We start from the raw sequence: 20,019 nt of genomic DNA, 5'->3' as shown, positions 1-20,019 counted from the left end.
GTACCTGACCCAGCTTCCCTCAGTCCTCCGAGGGTGCAGGATGAGGGAACTGAGCCAGAAGAGCCCTCCGCCTCTGATGTAGCGAAGCCTGCCGGGGGTTCTCAACCACCTCTGAAGGAGGGAACCCCCAAAGCGGTTGTCCGTGCCAGCACTCCTTACCCAGAAATTCCACCTCCCCAAGACTCATCCACAAACTCAACGCATACCCAGGCCAGGGAACAGCCGGTGGCCTTGCTGCCTAAAGGTCGGCTGGCTCCTACCAGGTTACCCCAGCCCCAAACCCTGGCTCCTCTCCAGAGCAGGAGACCCACACCCAAGCTTCTCTCTCCCAGCAGGGAAGAGGCTTTGGGGACAAGCTCAGATCAGACCCCAGCTCCTTCTCCCAGGTCTCTCCCGACTCAGGATGGAGACCCCAATAAGCTTCCTCCCATCAGCCCTCCCCAGTCCAAACCACCCCGAAACCCAAGCCCCCAGGCAGCTCATAGTCCACAGCAAGCCCATGTTGGAAAAGCCAGCGAGGTGAAGCTCCCGCTTATTAGCCCCCCGATCCAGGAACAAGCTCAGCAGCACTCCACCAACCCTCCCCAGGAAGAGGAGGCACCCACAGTCCGGCTCCCTCATATTCCTGCTCCCTCTGTGGAACCTCAGCTGCCTCAGAACACTAGGCCAAGGGCTGCTTCAAAGCCTGCAAAAGAAAGGAAAACTCCCAAAGTAGGCCGTGCCTCCAGCAAGAAGATTCCAGATCTACAGCCGTCACCTCACAGCCAAGAGGCTGCTAAACAGAAGGATGCTAGGGAAAAAAAACTCAGGCAGAGAGAGACAGCTAAAGGGTCGCCATACCCAAGAAAGATGCCAGGTGTAAAGTCTCAGACAGCCCAGCAGTCGGAATCCCATAGCAAGCCAACTCCTAGGAATGTGTCTGACCCACTTGACTCCAGGTCCCCTCTGAGCCACACTGAAGCAGTATCAGCAGACCCCCAGAACCAGGAGGACAAAAACCGCAAAGCACACAATTCCAGAAAGAAGGACCTGGCTCAGTCTGAAGGTGCGTCCCCAAACGGAGAAATGTTAGAAGGATTAGCTCAAGAAAACGAAACAGCCCTCGGTGAGAATCAACCAACCCAAGAAGCTCAGCCCCTGGGGGTGCTTCCTGAGGGGAGAGAGCAGGCTCACAAAAAGGAAAGGTCTCAGAAGAGAGAGGTTGTGGGGAAGCCTTCAGAGCAGGAGGTTGCAGCCCCTAGCCAGCTGCGGGCCAAAGAGACACAAGCCCATAAAGACACCAGTCAGATCAGACAGGGCTACGCCCAGAGGCACAACATACTTATGGCTAAGCAGCAATCCAAAGAAAAACGAACTCGGAAAAATGGGGATGTACCACAGAACAGAAGCCCTACTGCTCCCCAGAATCAGGCGTCAGAGGAGGAGCAGGGTGGCCGGACAGGAAGACTGCGAGCCAGGGGCAGCCAGAGCATCCAAGTATAAGCCCTGGCTCCTGAGAAGCTGTGACCCCTGAGTGTCCTGCTGTCGGGACGCCAAGGTGCACCGCTGGTGATGCTGGTGTCATCAAGGGGCTCTTGTGTTCAGCTGTGAATTTCAATAGGACGCATGGCTGAAGAAGGGCAAATTGCCATAATGTTTTGTTTCCTTCATTAGGAAAACTCCCTTCTAGACTAGAACATTTCTTCATGCTTTTTACATGATCGGAGGAGCCTGCAGCAAAAGGGAATGCTGCAAAAGAAACCTTGCAGGTTTCAGAGACTGCCAGCCTGCACTTAACTTGTGAGCACGCATCTCTGTAAGCTAGACGCTGGCCGGCGAGCACTCGAGGTCTGAATTGGCCTATGTTTTGCTTGTACACTTCAAAATGCGTATCTTCCTTCTGTCTTTGAATAGGAATCTCATGGTCCATGGCTTCATTATGCCAAAGCATCTGGTTGAATCACTTAAAAGAATTTGTGGAGAGAAAACTCAGGGGAATCTGTTTTTTCATTTGTCTCTCCATATTATTCTATTATATTCCTGACAATGACTAAGGGATGGCCAGGGCCAGCCTATGGAAATCTATTGGAAGGAAGTATGTGTGCATCTCACACAACCAAACTGTGGGAAGGGCCAGGGTGCAGCAGACTCTCAGAGAGGCAAGGGGCCAGCCATTGAACATGACCTAGGTTCTTGTCCTCTTCTGGACTAAGCTGGAGTCTAGGACCACCATCACGTCTCACCTCTGTCCCTCTCCATGTTGGCTCCATCCTTTGAACTACAAATGGTTACGTCATTCTCTCTACATAGCAGGGACACGCCCACCAACAACTCTCAAGCTACATCCGGTGGCATCTCTCAGCACTGCTATAAAGGGATTCATCTAAATCATCCTTAAGGTTAGAAAGGAAGTCCAAAGAAAGGCCGATTGTCCCTTTGATCAAGCTTTCATTTAGACCAATCAGCTCTGGCCTGGGCATGGTTATCATCATCCATGTCCCACTGGGTTCACTGCTCCCTGTGGAGATGGTGTTTCCAGAAAGGAGGATAAGTTCAGTCAAGGCCATCAGCTCACAATTCCACTCTTTAAAAAAAGTTAGAAGATAACCATTGAGTACTTACTGTATGTACAGGCAATGTATTGAAGCCATGTTTGATATCCTGTATTTCATTATATAACCAATGACTAGTACCTGTGTTTTACCTTATGCAAAAGACATGTGCCCACAAACCTGTATGAATGGCAAATGTTATCTTGAATGCAATAGAGGATACTGATATTTTTAAAATCAAGGATATAAGGAGCGAACAAGACTCTTCTTATAATCGAAATATTAGTGGATATCCTCTGATTTATCTGCCTTCTCCAAGATAAAAGTTAGAGCATGATTTTTTAAAGTAATTTATGTTTATTAAGTGAATCGTCATCAAGAAGGCTTTATTGAGCATTTTCTGTGTGCCAGACAAAGTAATGGTTGCTAGGTAGGTATATCATAAGATGATGCTGACTCTTCAGGGAACTCTGACAAAATGGTCCGTTACTACACCATATAATTAGGGTGTCTGGAGATCCCAAAACAAGCTTACCTGTATTTGGCATTCCACAGATAAGACAACCTGTTCATTTGCTTTTCTAGACTGTAGTAAGGGCACTGAGTTCAGCCTGCTAGAACTGTACCAGCAAAAACCTCAAAGACAAGTTCATCCCTCAGCTGAGACTTCAGGGCTGCAGAACTGCTCAGTGTATGGATGCAGGAGGGGATGCTTCCTGTTGCTCAGACACACAGACAGGAACAGCTGGTGTCTCCTAAGGACCCAGCTGCCAGGGGAACTGTAGGCCCATCTAATCTGCCACGAGAAGGAGCTCTGGAAGTCTCATCTTGTAACAGCGTGGGGAGGGGAGGTGCTTAGATTTGTACTTTTGGGGTAAAGTTAAGGAAGAAAATACTAGAAACAGAATGACAGGCTCATCATGACAGGAGGTAGACAGGGCCAGCAAGGGCCTGAAAGATGGCACTGATGTCCGGGGAGGTCAAATCCAGTTGGTGTTTAGCTTGGCTGTGGAGAAGGTAGATTATGAAAGACAGTAAGCAAAGAATCGCCTGTCTCTTTTTTTCTTGAGAGGGTCTCATTATGTAGACCTGGCTGGACTGGAACTTGCTGTATAATCCAGGTTGGCTTTGAACTGATGGGGATTCACTTGTCCCTGCCTCCCGACTATTCCAATTAAAGATGTGCACTGTGATGCCCAGGACACCACTCATTTCCTGTATATGGAGTTTGGGGTGCCTTAGTGGACCAGAGCCATGTTGGGTGTCCTCTTTGGCTGCTGTTTTGGAGGACTTTGGAGCTGCATTTCTCCTTAGTGTTTGAGTGGGACACATTAAGCAAGTTTCCCTATGCTGTGGGGGAGGTACTAACCCCTGGAATTCATAGTAATAAGAGGGTTTTTTTTTCTTTGTGGTTTTCTGTGGATTGAAGTTTTATGCCTCAGATTCACTGCTATTGGACATTTTGAAAGGAGAGGGAAAGACTGTTGTCTCTGGCCAGAGGCTTTTACTCTGGTATTGGTTCTCTTGCCACAAGGAAAAACTTCAGTTTTTCAATGCAGAACACAAATATATAAAATGACATTTTCCATGTATACCAACAGGCAAAGTTCATATTGCTTCCACCTGAGGTTTGTCACAAAGCTATCTTTAGAGAGAAAACAAAAATCCATGTGGGCTTTAAAAGTCACTGTCTGCATACTACCACCTTCTTAAGGAAGTCCGGTGTTTAGTGTTCAAATCAACAGAGAGCATTTCCGCCAGGCGTAAGAGCCTTCTTCAAGGACATAAAGAGTTGAGCCTCCAAAAGACAGAGAAGGCATGATCAGGCAACTCACAAAAGAGGAAGTAAAAATGTCCAATAAACACGTCAGAAACAATTTAATCTCACTGTAAGTGAAAACAGAACAGACTTTTTTGATACCATTTTTTTAAACCAGATATAAACCAGATTAAGATCTATTTGGGTAAAGTATCGGTGTCAACAGTGAGGAAACAAATTGGCATACCTTTTCTGGAGAACAGTTTTCCAGCTCCTGTCAAAGAGTTTACAGACCTTTAATCTGATCATTTAGATCCAAGAATTATCATGAGGAAATATACATGAGAACGTTCATACCAAATTTTATAATGAAGGTTAGAAATACTCCATGTAATGGAATTTTTGAAATACATTTACAGCACAGCCATCTGCTAGAGACATCTGCCTTATGTTGCCCTTATACTAGTGAATCTTTACTAGAAAGTTAGTGTTCATTCCACATGGGAAGGAAAGAAGGTTAAGGAGGTACAGCCAGGATGCCTCTCATGGTAGTTCTGGGATGCTAGGTTGTGACTAACGTTTTTCTCTCATTTATGCTTTTGGTATTTTGCCAATTTTCTACAATGAGTTCATGTTTATTCTAAAAAGGGAAACAAAATTAATGCATGTGTGTGCATGCGTACTCACACACAGACACACACAGACACACACACAGACACACACACACACACACACACACACTTTGAAGAGCTGCCATGTCTATTTGGTGTATTCCAATTTGACATAAGTCGGAAGTGGCTTGCAGAAAAGCAGAACAGCCTCCTCCAGACATGGGATGCGCCACCTCACACAAGAACCTCTATGTGTTGGGTGATTTTGTAGAGTGGACAGAACCCAAGTTTCTCTTTTTGATTTATGATCCACTTAGAACAACTGGTCCACTTGTTGGTTGTGAAGAATCCAGCTGCCTTTTTCATTAATTACCATGCTTTTGTAGCAGGAAATGCTTTTGTGGTTCCCAGAATTCATTAGCTCACTGGCTTAAAATATTTTTGAGCAAGCTCCATAGGCAGAAGTACATTTTACAGTATCATGGTCCAGCAAACACATTCACAGATAGGAAATAAAGTATCATAAGACACCTTTCATAGATGATGGGCTCCCAATTTCTATGGTGCTGAGTTTAAATTTTCTAAGTGTGGGTTGTAGCTTACTAAATCAATTTTGCAATGTAGTTTGCACTCTGCTGAGCCTCTGGACCTCAGCCTTGTCCTGCTCCCTACTTGCCAGATCACCTACTTTCTCTATCTGCCTTCAGGCTGGTTGGACAGGCTAGCCTCAACTTATACTGAATTCTTCTCTGAGGGCAGGATCTGGTGTATGGGCAATTAAGCCCTTTGTTGTTATTTGGCCTCAGCCTGAATTCAAATTCAAATAGCCCAAGTTCCTATACAAAGCTATAAGCTCTTATATAAACCTTACAAAACACTTTAAAGCACTCTTGATCAGTGGTGATGCTAGTAATCAGCCAACTCTCTTGCCCTTAGCTCCATGACAACCCTATAAACAACACTGTTACAATAAAGGAGCCCCCAAATTCCACTTGAGGTCTTTGAGGTGTGATATGGTGTCTAGCACTATATGTCCATACGTGAGTTTACATGCATGGTAGGATTTGAAAGACTAACTTTAGTAATAACTTTTCCATGTTGACTGAGCATCCAAAGAAGAAAGCAAAGGCCTGCCCCTCTTTCTGTGTGTTGATGGTAGGTAATGTTAGCAGAGCAGACCTCTAATCTGAAAGTTGACTGTGGGATGGCTGTCATGAGCAGCAAAAGCTGAAAGCCTTCTGTTAATGATAGTAACCTTAGAAAGTCTCGATTACAAATAACACTGACCATCAAAATAATCACTGGAAACCCCCTCTAGTCAGGAGTAAATGAGTGAGCATACGGGAAGCACCCAGAATAATGTCTGCCCTGCGGTAAGTACTGAGATGAGCGTTTGTTAGCACTAACATGTAAACAGCAAAGAAAATATTGCGTTTGATCATCAATTAGAATAGGCCAGCATGTCCTATTTAAACTAGGTGGAAGCGTTTGTTAAATGAAATCGTCTTCTCTGAAAATCCCTTTATGACTTCAGCCTTGACTAATTTAAGGAGCTTAAACAAAATTAGAATGATATTAAAAAGAATTGGTAGTTCGGCATAATATTCCTAAGATAGAGGGCTTCTTCAGTAGGCATTCACAGGCAGCCTGCCACCTGCCGAAGACAAGGAGAGGTATCAAATCTGAGCGATGGTGAACTTCCATGTGACACAAACATCCAACACTTAGGATAACAGCTGGCACATAGTACATGCTCAATAAAGGCTGTCTGTTCTTTTTATTGTTATCTCATTGTTGATAGAGATCAAGTATATTCTACTGTGTCGACAGCACATGTTGTCACATTACGTGTCTGGGTAACAAACAGACTTGTTTATTTGTTTTCTCTTTATGGTGGGTTGAGACAAAACCTTTTACTTCTGGATCTACCAACCCTCAATTTCCAAGAACAAAACTAAACATCCAAGTGAAAAGAAGTAGAAAAACCTTTGTCAGGGAAAGCGACCGATGAAATGGTGACTTGGAGACAGTTGCTCATGAGGCTAAATTATGGCCAGGTGCAACAGCATGTGCCTGGGGTGCAGCTACTCAAGAGGCTGAGGAAAGAAGGTCCGTTGAGTCAAGGGAGGCCAGTAAACAAGGGACTCGGTTTCGGTTGGTGGCATTGTGGTACACCAGCAAGATTTATTCAAACATATTGGCCTAAGTAGCAGAGACTTTAGACCTGTGCTAAAGCCCCTGCAGCCTTCTGTCCCCTGCTGCTTCTCCTTGTCCCTAACTTTCCCGTACAATGCAGCTCTTTTATGCTAAGCTTCCAGTCTTGACATTTTTCTCCCTTCTGTATTTTATTTCCTTCAAAGCTTCAGCTAGCAACTTCATGATAAACTTACTTATTTTATTAAAAAAGCCCTGGCATTATCATATGTTTTAATTGGAATGATCTGGAGTCGGTGTCTGAATGTTGGCTTGTTATTTGAGCTCCACAGAAGACAAAATATGAAGTCCAGAAGGAAGAAAAGGTTTTGAACTTCATTTTCTCTGTCTATGACTATATCTTCACGTGCATTCTTTTTTTTTTCCCCGGTGTGGAATCCATTTCTGTTTAAGTAGCTGGTTATCCCTTTGATTGGACACCGAAGAATACAGCATCTCACTGTTATAATAGTTTTGCAGATGTATTCATTTTGCCTTAGAAACATGAACATTATTACTCTATTTCCTTGGACTTATGAGATAGCTTTCTACGTACTTTCCTATTTTACTCTGGAAAATTATCATGGGAATTATATGAAATGATTTTTCTGCTTGCTGTTATTCCTTTCTTAGAACACAAACAGGCCTGATGTGTTGAGATGCGGTTCTGTCTTAGAAAAATAGCGTTTTTGGTACGTACCTTCAGCTTTGTGAAAATACTCCCTAATGAACTCACTGTTTTTTCTTCACTTTCTACCACAAATTGTGTAACTATTCTGTTAGAAATAAAGTTTATATTCTATAGCACATTATTGTGTTTTAAGGTGTCTTAAGCCTTTGTCCACAGTTGTATATTTCATGATGAATATTTATATGTATATTTCTTGTAGGGGGTTGTGAGAACTTACTTGTGTGTATGTATTAATCATGGCAGGGATAAATTACTCCTAATTTAAAAAACCTGCATGTTTTTAGAGTTGCCCTTGCATGGGAGAAAAAAAATGAATATCTTTGAAGTCAATGGGTACTGAGACATTTTTTTTTCTGAAAATTGGAGCCTATTTCCCAAGTCATCCATTCCAGAGACTGTTTCTTTCAAAGAGAGAAAAACTAGTGGGAATACAATTCCTTTTCAAATTTTTATTTAAATATTCACAGACTTTCCTATTGAAAAACGATGAGCCTTATGTGTATGGAGAGTGGCCACATGGATATATTACACAAGTAATCTTACTACCATAGAATCATTGGTTATTAAAATGGGCTTTCACTTTTCATATTGTTCACAGTCTGGCTGCTACATGGCAATTTCATTAGTACTTCCTGACCTGGATGTTTCCCTGTGATAGCACGTCCTTAACGTAGATTATTTTCTCCTTTCCTGTATGTAAAATATCCTATGTTGCCTGTATGATACAATATTAAACACGTACATGGTTTGTTCCTCGTGTGTTGTCTCTACCACGTTTGCTGTGGTTATTCTGTGCTTATTCCTTTAAAATGCTTTGTCCAAATAGTATTTAAGTCATTTGACTTCAAAGGAATGTGACTAAATACAAGGTGCAAGCTGACTGGAAAATCATTTCAGTTGTTCCATATCCTTCTGCATTCTCCTGCGTCTGATAATGATACTATCCATACAGCAACTTGAAAATCCGCCATGCTTCATTAAACTCATTTACGCTCCATTGTAGGCATTTAAATAAATTTAACTGGCCTCTATAATGAAGAGCTCGTGTCTTTCGTGGACTATAAAGTAGTTTGCATGCTTTTAAAGCATTGCCTCAAGATACACCTAAATTTAGATGCTTTGACTGAAGATGACACCCAGGAAGTTTGAGGCAGTGCATTGGAACATGGGTAATTCTGTCAGGGTTTAGCTGAGAAGGAAGATCTTTTGTCTTCTGCTGGATTAGGACATTAAAAAATATATTTTAAGTGACATGAAACTCTAGTCCATATCACCAAAGTGGTGGCATTCTAATGTAGTTTAAGTAATATAAACATATCATCTCTGCCTCAAACGTTATGTAAGACATTGAACTGTTGGAATTCCAGCTTCTCAGATTGAGAGTGGCTTGGTTGTACCATGGTACAGATGGCTTAGTACAGAAAGCTAGAAAAAGGAGCCCATATGAAAACCATATTTTGAATTCGCTTATATACAATATATTTCCATAGAAAAGATCAAGTAGGTAGGAAAATATATGTATACACACATATATATGATCTTCTCTGTGGCAGTTATTTCAACGAATATGGCCTCCAGTCTTTTAAAATATTTTTATTAATTCTTTGAGAACCTCGTACACTTTTGATCATATTCACCTCCCTCTCCCTAACTCCTCCCAGACCCACGGCCTCTTCCTTACCCACCCAGCTCTGTGTTCTCATTAGTTTTTACTCTTGGGCATGTGGCCCTCTGCTGGAGCACAGTCATCCAGAGAGGGACCACACCCTTTAAAAAAAACTATTCCACCCGCAGCATCTGCTCATTGCGCTTGCTCCCCAGCTTGGGCGTGGGACTTCCTGCCCGTCTCCCCTTCCTGGATTTTTTCTGTCTTGACCTCGTGCAGGCTGTCACAGACGCTGTAAGTTCATACATGCAACTGCCCTCTTGTGTCTGGAAAACGATGTTTTTGTTTTAGTCATCCACTGCCCCGGCCCTTATGGTCTTTACACTGCCCTCTTCCGCAATGACCCCTGAGCCTCAGGGAGAGTGAGTGTGAGACAGGGGATTCCATAGTCTCTTCTCTTATTCACTACATCTTGACTGATTGTGGGTCTCTGTGTTAATCACCATCTACTTCTCTGTGGAGGTTTGAGGGATGTACTAATCTACAAAGATAAATCACCTGAAGTCAGCTCCCTACGATGTCGACTTAACAGAGTAAAGCAGTAGGTTCTGCCCTGCCCTGTGATCTGTCTAGCCACAGGTCCTGATAACATCGCCAGGTATGGGTTCTGTCTTAAAGAGCAGGCCTTAGACCCACCAGAAAGAGCTTGGTTATTCCCATGACATTTGTGCCACTGTTACACAATTGTGCCAGTGGGCATACCTTGACAGGTCGTTCATTATTGCAGCTCTCAGGGTTCACAGCTGCTAGGTTGGTGATTACTCTCCTCCTTTGGCGGTGTGACTAACACCTTCCAGGACTATAAAAACTAGCCAGCAGCAATGAAGCTTCTATGTCAGCAACAGCTTGATTTCTCCATGCTCTGGCTTAAGTTCGTGGTGTCTTCAGCAATAGGGTTTTACTGCTATGGGGTAAGCATAGCCTTTAAGGTTTGGGAATCTAGCAGACCCCACTGGTAACAACTCCAGAAGAGGTAACCCATTCCTGACACTGAGCTTTTTTTTTTATTAGCCCATGATGTCTGTTAGTGAATGAAAAGATAATGAAAATATGGTGCATTTATATTTAAAACTAAAATTTTATTTTATTCAATTTGTTCAGAGTCATCTTGCCTTTTCCATAATGTTCCAATCAAACAGGACAAGTGTTTTATGGGGGGAAAAAGAAGCATGGTGTCTACCTCCTCTATTACCCATCTTCTTAGCTGCAGTGAATTTGGGGGGTGCTGCTGGAGAGTGTATATATGAATACATATTGTGTGCGCACGCGCATGCATCTGTGTGTGTGCATGTGCATATGTGCACACGCAGAGGTTGACTGGCAACCAGCAAGCACCAGGCATCCCCCTGCCTGAGTACCTCCACACCTAGCATTGAGGTTACAGACATGTGCTGCCACAGCAGACTTTTCTGTGGGCACTAGGGAACCAAACCCGTTCATGCATCTGTAGCAGACACTCACTGAGCTATCTCTCCAGCCTAGCAGTGAATTCTAATTTTTTTTATTGAAAATAGATATTTTCATACAATGTAGTCTGATTAAGGTTTCTCCTCCCAAATCCTCCCCATCTCCCCACCCACCCACTTCTGCAACTGTTCTTTCTTTCTCTCATCAGAAAACAAATGGGAATCTAAAAAATAAAAAACAAACAAACCAGAATAAGACAAAACAAATGAACCTAAGAAAAAGCACACGAAACACATACAGCTCCAGAGGCAGACACACTTGCACACATGGAGATCCCGTCAAAACACAAAATTGGAAACCGTATAGTGTATAATATATTTTGTAAGCAATAGACCTGTAAAGAAAAAAAAGCCCAGACAAAGCATTATGAGTCAAAACAATAACACTACCACCCTCTAAAATTTCCACTGAGTTCATTTGTGCTGGGCCGTCTACTGTGGGGCATGGGCTGCCCATAAGTGTGCCTTGTATACCCAGTGAGACTCCACTGGAGAAATTTTTCCTTTATGAGTGGTCATCAGTTGGAGATAGCTTCTGTGTCCACTTTCCCTCGTAGCACTGGGACCCTGTCAGGCCCAGACCCATGCAGCCCTGTGCAAGCTGCCGGTTTTGGGGGATTCATATATGCCACAGTCCTGTTGTGACTAGAAGGCCTTATTTTCTTAGCATCCTCCATTCCATCTGCTCTTACAATTTCTGACCCCTCTTCCTCAGAGTTCCCTGAAGCCTGAGGGGGAGGGACTTGGTGGAAACCTATTTAGGACAGAGGGTTCCGAGGTCTCTTGCTCTCTGCACATTGTCCAGCTGTCTGTGTCCATTCCCATCTACCCAAGCACTGAATTCTTAATGCTAATACTCAGGTTAATCATGCTTCTTGATCTTTATATAAAATTGATTTCCCTGCCTAGTGTTCACCACCCACCTATCCAAGTTTTTAGATGTTTTATCTCTTTATACCTTTAAACTCCTGACAATCTCTTCCCCGTCCCATCCCCCTTCAGAGGACTTCTTTTGATCACTTTGCCATCTCTTTCTGTCCTTTATCTAACGTCATTGTATATGTTAACTAACATTTTAAAATGTGTTATTTGCCTGTCTCCAGCTTTAGTTCAGTCCCCACAGGTCAAGGAGTTTCTGTTTATTGCTTTATCTCCAATGTCCAGAACTACATCCACCACATGGTAGATGCTCAGTAAATATGAATCGAATGGATATTACCAAGAAGACTTAACAAAGGATGCTCCCACATACAGCTCCTTTTGATCAATTTGGTTGGGATAAGTATGGTTACCTTCATGTTCCTCTCGAGATTCCTCCTTACCTAGAATTCCTGGGATATGAGCCCAACCATCTACTGCATGTGAATCAATGTCTGCTTCTGCTTCGAAGACAGGTGCGGGGATGTGGAATTCTAGATTCTCCTGCCGGAATTACTTTGCAACATTGTTCACTTTCTTTTATTGGTTTGGTATTAGCACAGTTTGCTTCAAGTTCATGTTCAGTCCCAGTACACAGCACAGAAGTGGAGAGGTCAGTCTTCTCCCCACCCGCCGCCCACTGCCCCTACCTCACCCACTCCCTGCCCTGACATCACCTCTTTTCTCCGCTTGTCTTTTTTTCTTTTTCTTTTCTTTTCTTTTTTTTTTTTTTTGAGACAATATCTCATACAGCTCAGCCTGGTCTCAAGTTCTCTTTTAGCCAAGGATGACCTTGAACTTCTGATCATCCTATCTCTACCTCCCAAGTGCTGGGATGACAAGTAGATGCACCATGCCTAGCTGATGAGAGGGTGTCATACCCAAAGCTTTGTACCTGTTAACTTATCACTCTAAGAATGAGCCTTCAGGTCTCATGTTTCTACAGGATTTCCTGTCTTCAGGCCAGGTGAGGCTCTCTGTGTAAAGTTCTTCTGTATGTGGGCGAGTTCCAGATACATCCTTGGCAGCTTCTCACCGGATTCAAGAGCCCAGGCCTTGTCTCCCAAGCTCAGCAACCTGCCTTCCATTTTAGTTCAGGGACACAAGCTTTAGCCTCTGGTACCTCTGACTTCACATCTTCACCTAGAAGTTTTCTTTCTCAATTCTATTTCATTTATATATTAAAAAACAAAACCTGCTTCTATGATACATTAATTATTCCTTTTGTCTCTGCGTGGGGTGGGGTAGGGTAGTTTCCCGTATCTGCTCAATCAAGCATATTAACTAAAGATACTTGGGGGAAGTTATTTATTTTTAGCATTTCATAAGCAATGCTCCTGAAATGCTTGGTGCTTCCATACATCTTAAAGGTATATGAACCCAGGACCCATCTGCATGAGCAAGACCAGAAATATGTATTCTATACCTCTGGATAGTCTGATGTTTTGAGGAAAGGCTCAGTGTTAATTATGAATAATTCTTATTCCATTGAACTTTAATGCTTCTTAGAATGACATGTTTTAATTTTTTTCTAAGCTTTTTGGAGAATTTTGTCAAATGGAATGTAATTATAAGGGTGACTTTAAATACTGAAAGCCATTTTTATATGTTTTATATGAATGCTATTACCAAGTCTGTGATAACTGAGTCTGGTTACCATCCCAGGGTTATCAATACTGTAAGGTGAGTCTCATTTATTTTCAAGTTGAAACACACACTTTAAGTACACAGTGTGTTTTATGTGTTTGGACAAATAAAATAGGAAACAGTGCTGTCATATCAGGAAATTTACTCTGTTGTTTGCTCTTCATTTACAAATTTATCTTTTCCTCACCAGATATTAAGAAATCTTACCTGAAATCTGGAGATGTTCATAGGAAGTCCGTTTCTTCCCATACTGGTGAATTCTTGGATTCAACAGACAGAAACTACTATACTAAATTATGGGCCAAACTTTCATCCAAAAAGTCACCTGTGGTAAGGGTGGGGCAAGTGGGGTAAAATGACTATAGAAACTTATTCTGTCCCAGATTTTTGAAAAAAGGGGGGGTGGGGGATGGGGTTGGGAGTCGAGCATAGTGGTACATGCCTTTAATCCCAGCACTCAGAAAGCAAAGACAGGTGGATTTCTCTGAGTTCAAGGCCAGCCAGGACTACATAGTGAGACCCTGTCTTATGGGGCAGGGAGGGGGTTTACAATTTGGAGATTATTAAGTTTTCCCAAACTGTTCTCTTACACCTGTGAGCTGAAGACAGAATTCCTTCTCCCCTCCCCCTCCCCCATCTCTAGGAACAGTTACTTTTTCTAAAATTGAATTTTCAATGTAAGTAAAGTTTTTGAGTACCTTTCTCTCAGGCTCCCAATAAAAACACTGGCATTCAGCTCTTTTGTTATGCAATAGAAAAACATAACAATAAAACAAGCACAGTAAAATGTATATTTCAAGGGTCAAGGTGCTCTGAGTTGGGATGTGACTGAGTATCGGAGAGCTGAGGCTGAAAAACAAGTCTATTACAGAATGTGTTCCATGGCAACAGCATTTAAAGCAGGCCTGTAACTTTACCCCAACTCAGCCCTCTGGGGATGCCCAGACATTGGCCCAGGTAGGAGTGTCTAATGCACAATAGGGCCTGTGTTCAGAATAGGTTGTGTTTATTTCCATAAGTAATGAAATTTTTATGTGATGATCTGGGAATGCAGAGACTTAAAAAATTGTAAGTTCCTGGGTATCTTTTCAAGCCACTGGCTCTGGTATTTTTCACATTCTCTCTTCTCCAGCTGGTAGGTTGCTTATCTTTTTTCCCAGCTAAGTTTTAGGTATCCTTGAGTGTGGCAGGGTCCTGTGCTTTGCTCTTTGGGGGAAAGGGGCAAGTAGGCATAGAGTCAATGACCCAGACTCCGGGAGAATGTTGAAGCAACAAGCTCAGTTTATTTGGGAAGAGACAAGCCTTATATACCTTCCACCCCGCCCTGGAGGTGGGGAGGTCTGATGAATATGCATCTGCTGGTGTGACATGACTGCCTCTCATTGGTCCAGGTCATCTCCAGATCATGTCTCAGCTGCTGTTGCTAAGGCCCTTAGGCCGACCCGGTTGGCTCTAAGGGAGTATCTTAGTACTGGTTTGGGCCAGCTGGCCTTCAAGCTTGTTAGGGCCGAGTCATCCCACGCTTGAGATCTTGCCATCCCCGGAAGGGCTACCTTAACATGAAGTGCCCACTGCGCTCTGTCATTCTGGTTCTGGGACAATCAGGACCCTTCATGTCAGGCTATAGTTTCTTCATCTGCCCTCAATACCCTGGCATTCTTGTAAGGTATGGCTTATTGCTTCTATGAGCTGAGCCTTCCAAACCTAAGTTTTTAAATCTCCCTTTGTAGCATTGAACATCTGGAGTTTAAAGATTTTTTTAAAAAACATGATTGGGGCTAGGCATGGTGGTGCACACCTTTAATCCCAGCACTCAAAAGGCTGAGGTAGGCGGATCTCTGAGTTTGAGGCCAGCCTGGTTTACAACAATGAGTTCCAGGACAGCCAGAGCTACACAGAGAAACCCTGTCTCAAATAAACAAACAACAACAAAAGAATAAATTTAATTAAAAAAAGTGAACATCCTCTTTAAAACACTAAAGAAATAAATTAAAAAGACACTAGAAAATGGAAATGCCTCCCATGGTCACGAACTGGCAAAATTAATATTGTGAAAATAGCTATCTTATAGAAAGCAGTCTCTACAATATTACAGAAAGCAGTCTCTACATTAGATGAAATTTTCATCAGAATTCTACTGATATTCTTCACAGAACTAGAAAAAAGATCCCAAATTCATATGGAAGCACAAAGAACCTGAAGAGCCAAAGGAATCTTCAGTAGAAGGAACAGTGGAGATAACCACAATGACTCATCTCAGGGAATACACCATGGAGCTAGAGTAACAAAACCAACATGGCTCACGAAAACAAACACACAGACCAAGGGAATGGAACAGTGGACTCAGAAATAAAGTGACACAGCTAAGCTACAGCCACCTGATGTTTGACAAAGGTGTCAGAAACAGATTGCAAAAAAGACAACCCATTCGGGAAAATGCTAGGAATGCTGGATAGTCACGTGTAAAAGGAGGAGACTAGTGAGCTGGGAATATGGCTCAGTTGCTAGAGTGCTTGCCCAGCATGCATAAAACCCTGAGTTCAATCCCAGCACTACATAAAACTGGCCATGGCAGCACATGTCTATAGTCCCAACACTCGGAAGGGCCGGGGAGGAGGATCAGAAGTTCAAAGTCATTTCTGTTACATAGTAGATTCAAGGCCTGGACTACATGACACCCTGAAAAGGGAAACTAGATACCTACCCCTCACCCTGCACAAAAATCAATTCTAAGTGAGTGAAAAAAAATCTGAATGTAAGATATGGATTCTGGAACTGCTAGATACACAGGGGAAAGGCTTGTGGTGGAGGCGCAGGCCAGGGCTTCCTGAAAAGGACTGTAGTGGCCCAGGAAACAGCCCGAGAGTTTACTAGCGGGATTGAATGAAATTAAAGCTTTGACACAGCAAAGGAAACAGTTATAGTCAGCAGAACAGAGTCAGTTACAGAGTGGGAAACAATTAGCCAAGTGGCTAGTAAGCAATTGGATTATTATCTAAGATCTTTTTTCTTAAGAAACTCCAAAAGTTAAACAGATGCACACGAAAGCAACCCATCCAGTCAATAAATGGAATAATGAAATAAACAGGCAATCCTTGAAGAAAAAAAAGTATACACGGCCAAATCATATTTGAAAAAATGTTCCACATCCTTAGTTTAAGGAAATGGAGACTAAAACTGCTCTGAAATTCTCTCTGCTCCAAATCAGAATGGCGAGTATCAAAGAAAGAAATAACAGTAAATGCTGCCAAGGATGGGATGGATGGGTCCCGCCCATGCTAGTGGGGATGTAAACTATATCTGTCAATATAGAAGCTTGTCACAGAGCTACAAATGGAACTACCATATGACCCAACTATTCAACCCCTGGCTGTATACCTGAAGAATTTCAAGGCAGCATACCACAGAGATATTTACACATGTGTTTACTGCCACATGATTCACAAAAGCCAAAATATGGTCCCATGCTAGATGTCCATCAAAAGATGAGTGAATGGATAAAGAAAATGTGGTGCATGTGCACAATGTAATTTTATTCATCTCTAGAGAAGTATGAAATAATGGCATTCATAGGAAATGGATGGACCTGGAGGTCATCGTGTTAGTGGAACAAGCAAGACTCAAGACTTAGACAATATTGAATATTTCATATGTGGAATCTATAGTATGCATATGTATCTTTCTGTCTCTGTCTCTGCCTCTATGTGCATGCACATATATGTGTATGCATGTGTGTGTATGTTTATGCATATGTGTGTGTGTGTGAGAGAGAGGGGGAGAGAGAGAGAGAGAGAGAGAGAGATGAAAGTAAAAAGGGGATTGTGAGAGGAGGAAGAGGTCTAATGACGCAGGAAGGAGGAACAAGAGAGGGTCGTGGAATACATGTCATGAAAAGCAAAGGGGAAGGAGGTGAGAGCGCCGTGAGAGAACTAAGAGAAGCATAAGAACTACGTGTATGAAAATGTCACAGTGAAACCCATTGCTTTGTATACTAACCAAAACCTATCTTCATTTAAAAAGAAAATATAAAAAGAAGCCAGGCATGGCTTTAATCTCAGTATTTGGTGGGGAGGGCAGAGGCAGATGGATTTCTGTGAGTTAGAAGCTAGCCTGGTCTAAAGAGCAAGTTCCAGGTCAGCCAGGGCTACACAGAGAAACTCTGTCTAAAATAAATAAACATATATGTACACACACACACACACACACACACACACACACACACACACACTCATATGTATATGGAGAGGACAGAGTGTAGCAGGACTCTTAATAAAAGTTCTTATTAATAAAATCAAACCCGAGGTCAGTTATTGGGGTCAATGCTGGTAGATCAGAGAGACAGAACAAGCCACAGCTATCTCACCTCGCCGGATCCTCAGCTGGTCTTGTCTCCTCAGACTGGATGCTTCTGTGTCCTCATCCCAATGGCTCTCAGCTGAACTGCTGCTAGAAGCCTGAATGCTTAACCAGCCGAATGCTTAACCAGCCAAATGCTTAACCAGCCAAAAGCTTAACCAGCCAAAAGCTTCTAGTTTCTGGTCCTCACGCCTTATATATCTTTTTGCTTTCTACCACCACTCTCTGGGATTAAAGGCTGGCTTTCTGGGATTAAAGGCGTGCCACCATGCTTGGCTATTTCCAATGTGGCCTTGAACTCACAGAGATCCAGAGGGATTTCTATCTCTGGAATGCTAGGATTAAAAGTTTGAGTGCCACCATTTTCGAGCCTTTGTATCTAGTGGCTGTCTGTTCTCTGACCCCAGATAAATTTATTAGAGTACACAATATTTTGGGGAACACAATACCACCACAACAGAGAGAGAGAGAGAGAGAGAGAGAGAGAGAGAGAGAGAGAGAGAGAGAGAGAAAGAGAGAGAGATTAGAAAAGGAAAGCCCTTGACAGTGATAGACCAAGTAGAAGTCCCACCTCACTTGTTTTGGGGTGTTTCTAAATTCTATTTTTCTGAAGCATATTTCCCACCTGTGTCGAAGATTGCATTCTTGTGGTTTTGATCAAACCCATCTTGAAATGCATTGTTCAATGAGGCTTCTGCAGCACAACCCCTCTAGTTTAGCATGTTGCTCTGTCTGGGCTAGAGTTTGGCTGCAGTGTGCCAATACATGTGTGTCAAGGTGTGGTCACAAGAAGAAGAGGCCAGTTTTGCCTGTGACATGAAACTAGTCTGATTCCTTAGGCATTTCTCATGGCACATGCCATAACCAGCTGAGTAAGATATGCATGCGTGTATACTTTTAGTCAGTGCTTGTTTCCACTGTTTATTAAATATTGCCTTTTTGATATAAGACAACAAATGCACTCACTTCGGTGACAGTCCCTTACAAAAGAAATTTATCTGCCACACAAGATGTCACTTTCTCTTCTGAACATTGCCAATGCTGTCTACTTTATGATGTCATTGTCCTAAATGAACATGACACACCTTCATAAATTAATGACTTATAAAACAAATGTTAGTCATTACTCTGTTGTGGGTGATGGTTGGCAAGGAGTGGAGAAGAGTTAAGACCTTCAGCTATACTCATCCACATTCAGAAACAGCAGCTCTTCGTTCATGAAATCATCAACATCCTTGTATCACCCAGGCTTCAGCCAGTTGGCTGGATTTATGCTTCTGCCACAGTAGGCTTGGTAATTCTGATAAACCCTCCTGCCCAAGATAACTAGAAAATCTGGATTTAAAAAGAAGTCTACTTAAAGGCATCAGAGAACAAACAGAAGAATGGAAAATGATCTGGCCTGGAATTGGGGGAAGAAGATCCCGAGAGGTCAGCCTGTATCAGACGTCACTTATCTCTTTTGACCTTTGGTTGAGGGTTGGACTGACACCGTTGACATTCTTGTGGAACTAACAGCAGCATTGAACTCGGAGAGCCATGAAGAAATGAAGCCTAGTGAAGCAGGCCTGGGTTGGTAAGTGAAGGGCTTTCACTTTGGGGAAGAGGTGAACAGAAAGTATTTAGGGCTTCATAGGCCCTACATTTAAGCACATATTCCTGCAAAGCACATCAAATACAGATTTTGAAACCTTCAAAATTTAATATGACTGTACTTACAACCTCCAATGTACAGAAAAATTAATCCAAACAGTGGAGATAAGGAAGTATGTAGAAATTAAGAAACCTGGGACAGAGAACAGTAACTGAAATTAGTACCCAATTAGATATTACTGAGGATAGAATTACTAGACAGGAAAATTAGTAAGAAGAATTACTCTTAGACAATATGAAAATAATATGGTGAAAGGGAAGACAAAGATAACAGTGAGAAGTTCCAGCCATGTTACTGGATCCTAAAAGGAGAGACAAGAGAACACAGCCACACTTGTGGAGGTAAGGGATAAATCCTTCAATCTGATAGAAGGAAGTCATCAAGCTATACATTGGAGAATTCTAAAAGAAAAAACCAACTTAGATACATACTTGTATTGAAATCCTACTGTACTAAAATGAAAGATTCCTTTTAATCTAAAGAATAATCAGAGGGGGAGAGAGTGTTGTTCAAGGTGCAACAGTTAG

At 42.6% G+C, this 20,019-nt stretch overlaps 1 protein-coding gene across 1 annotated transcript in view; it reads left to right on the top strand.

Moving 5' to 3' along the window:
* The window catches only part of Lrguk (leucine rich repeats and guanylate kinase domain containing), a 112,026-nt gene that overhangs the window by 73,723 nt on the left and 18,284 nt on the right, over positions 1 to 20,019 (top strand). The window contains exon 16 of the mRNA XM_028866154.2: positions 13,673 to 13,812. Within this exon, the coding sequence (XP_028721987.1) occupies positions 13,673 to 13,812 (140 nt within the window). The remainder of the gene's footprint in view (positions 1 to 13,672; positions 13,813 to 20,019) is intronic.

Source organism: Peromyscus leucopus, chromosome 3, assembly GCF_004664715.2.
Source record: "Peromyscus leucopus breed LL Stock chromosome 3, UCI_PerLeu_2.1, whole genome shotgun sequence".
Classification (NCBI taxonomy): Eukaryota; Metazoa; Chordata; class Mammalia; order Rodentia; family Cricetidae; genus Peromyscus; species Peromyscus leucopus.
Note: the sequence above shows the minus strand (reverse complement) of the source record. Positions and strands in the feature narration are given on the sequence as shown.